General features: G+C 55.2%; 1 protein-coding gene across 1 annotated transcript; it reads left to right on the forward strand.

The window, feature by feature from the left end:
- Window positions 1-406: 406 nt before the first annotated feature.
- On the forward strand, window positions 407-808 carry HOXC9 (homeobox C9). The gene has a single exon (XM_027875367.1). It carries the CDS (start codon window positions 407-409, stop codon window positions 806-808), a length of 402 nt encoding a protein of 133 aa, XP_027731168.1.
- The last annotated feature ends 479 nt before the right edge of the window (window positions 809-1,287 follow it).

Here is a 1,287-nt window from a genome sequence, read left to right on the forward strand (position 1 = left end):
GAAATTTTTTCACCTAGCTAAAATTATGGGGGGATAGGGCGTCTTAAGGGGTGGCCTTGAAGAAGTGGTGGGGTATCTCTAACGAGATGTGAGCTATCCTGAAGAAGAGAATGAGGTTGGGGAATCCCGTTATTTACAGAGCCCCCCCCCCAGTAAAACGCAGGTCCCGGGAATCAGCTGAGGGCGGGGGGTGGGTAGGAGAGGGGGGAAAAGCAGGGGAAAAAAGCCCCTGCGCATTGATCCGCGCCGTATTTTTGGGTAAATACGATCACGTGGGGGTCGAAGAGCCAATAGGATGCGGGGAAAAGGCTGGAAAAATAATTACCTGCCTTGATTGTTCTGTGAGCAGATAAAAAGTACATATACAGTTCATACAATAATCTTATGTATGTAAAACCCTCTAACGATGTCGGCGACGGGACCCATCAGTAACTATTACGTGGACTCCCTGATCAGCCACGAGAATGAAGATCTCCTAGCGTCCAGGTTCCCTGCCACTGGGGCTCACCCCGCAGCCGCCAGACCCACCGGCTTAGTACCGGACTGTAGCGATTTTCCGTCCTGTAGCTTTGCCCCAAAGCCGGCAGTGTTCACCACGTCCTGGGCTCCGGTCCACTCCCAGTCGTCTGTCGTCTACCACCCCTATACCCACCAGCCCCACCTTGGAGCGGACACGCGGTATATGCGGACTTGGCTGGAGCCCCTGTCCGGGGCCGTCTCCTTCCCCAGCTGGAAAGCTGGGGAGGGCAACTCCGCCCGTCCCCCGGGCCACAGTCCGCCCGGCGGCCCGGATAGGCATCGGGTTTGAGGGCGTAGTGGCGGCCCCCAGCTGGAAAGCTGGGGAAGGAGACGGCCCCGGACAGGGGCTCCAGCCAAGTCCGCGTAGAGGGCGCAATAAAAGCGAATTACCGTGGGGGGCTTTCAAGGACCGGAATGTCTAGGGAAATGTGGGGAGACAGACCAGGGGGAGTGTAGGAGAGTGGAAAAGGGGAAACTCCTCACTTGCTTTGGCTTTCATGAAAGTCCTTCCCTGACCATCACTTCCTTCCCACCCCAAGCTTTTTGGCTCCATCTTCACTTTCCAAGAAACAGAGGTAGAGCCAAAGATTGGGGCGAGGGCAAGGTTCATTTTCTAGTTTGAGGCAGAGAGGGGAAGAAGTGAGGAGGATGGACTGAGGTGAGAGGAAAACCCCCAAGGGAAAAAATTGAAGCCCCCTCCTACCTCAGTCACTCCTGGGTTCCCTTCTCCACATGAGGTTCATAAAACAAAAAATTGTGTTCACTTCC

Source organism: Vombatus ursinus, unplaced genomic scaffold (assembly GCF_900497805.2).
Source record: "Vombatus ursinus unplaced genomic scaffold, bare-nosed wombat genome assembly UNPS02003757.1, whole genome shotgun sequence".
NCBI lineage: Eukaryota > Metazoa > Chordata > Mammalia > Diprotodontia > Vombatidae > Vombatus > Vombatus ursinus.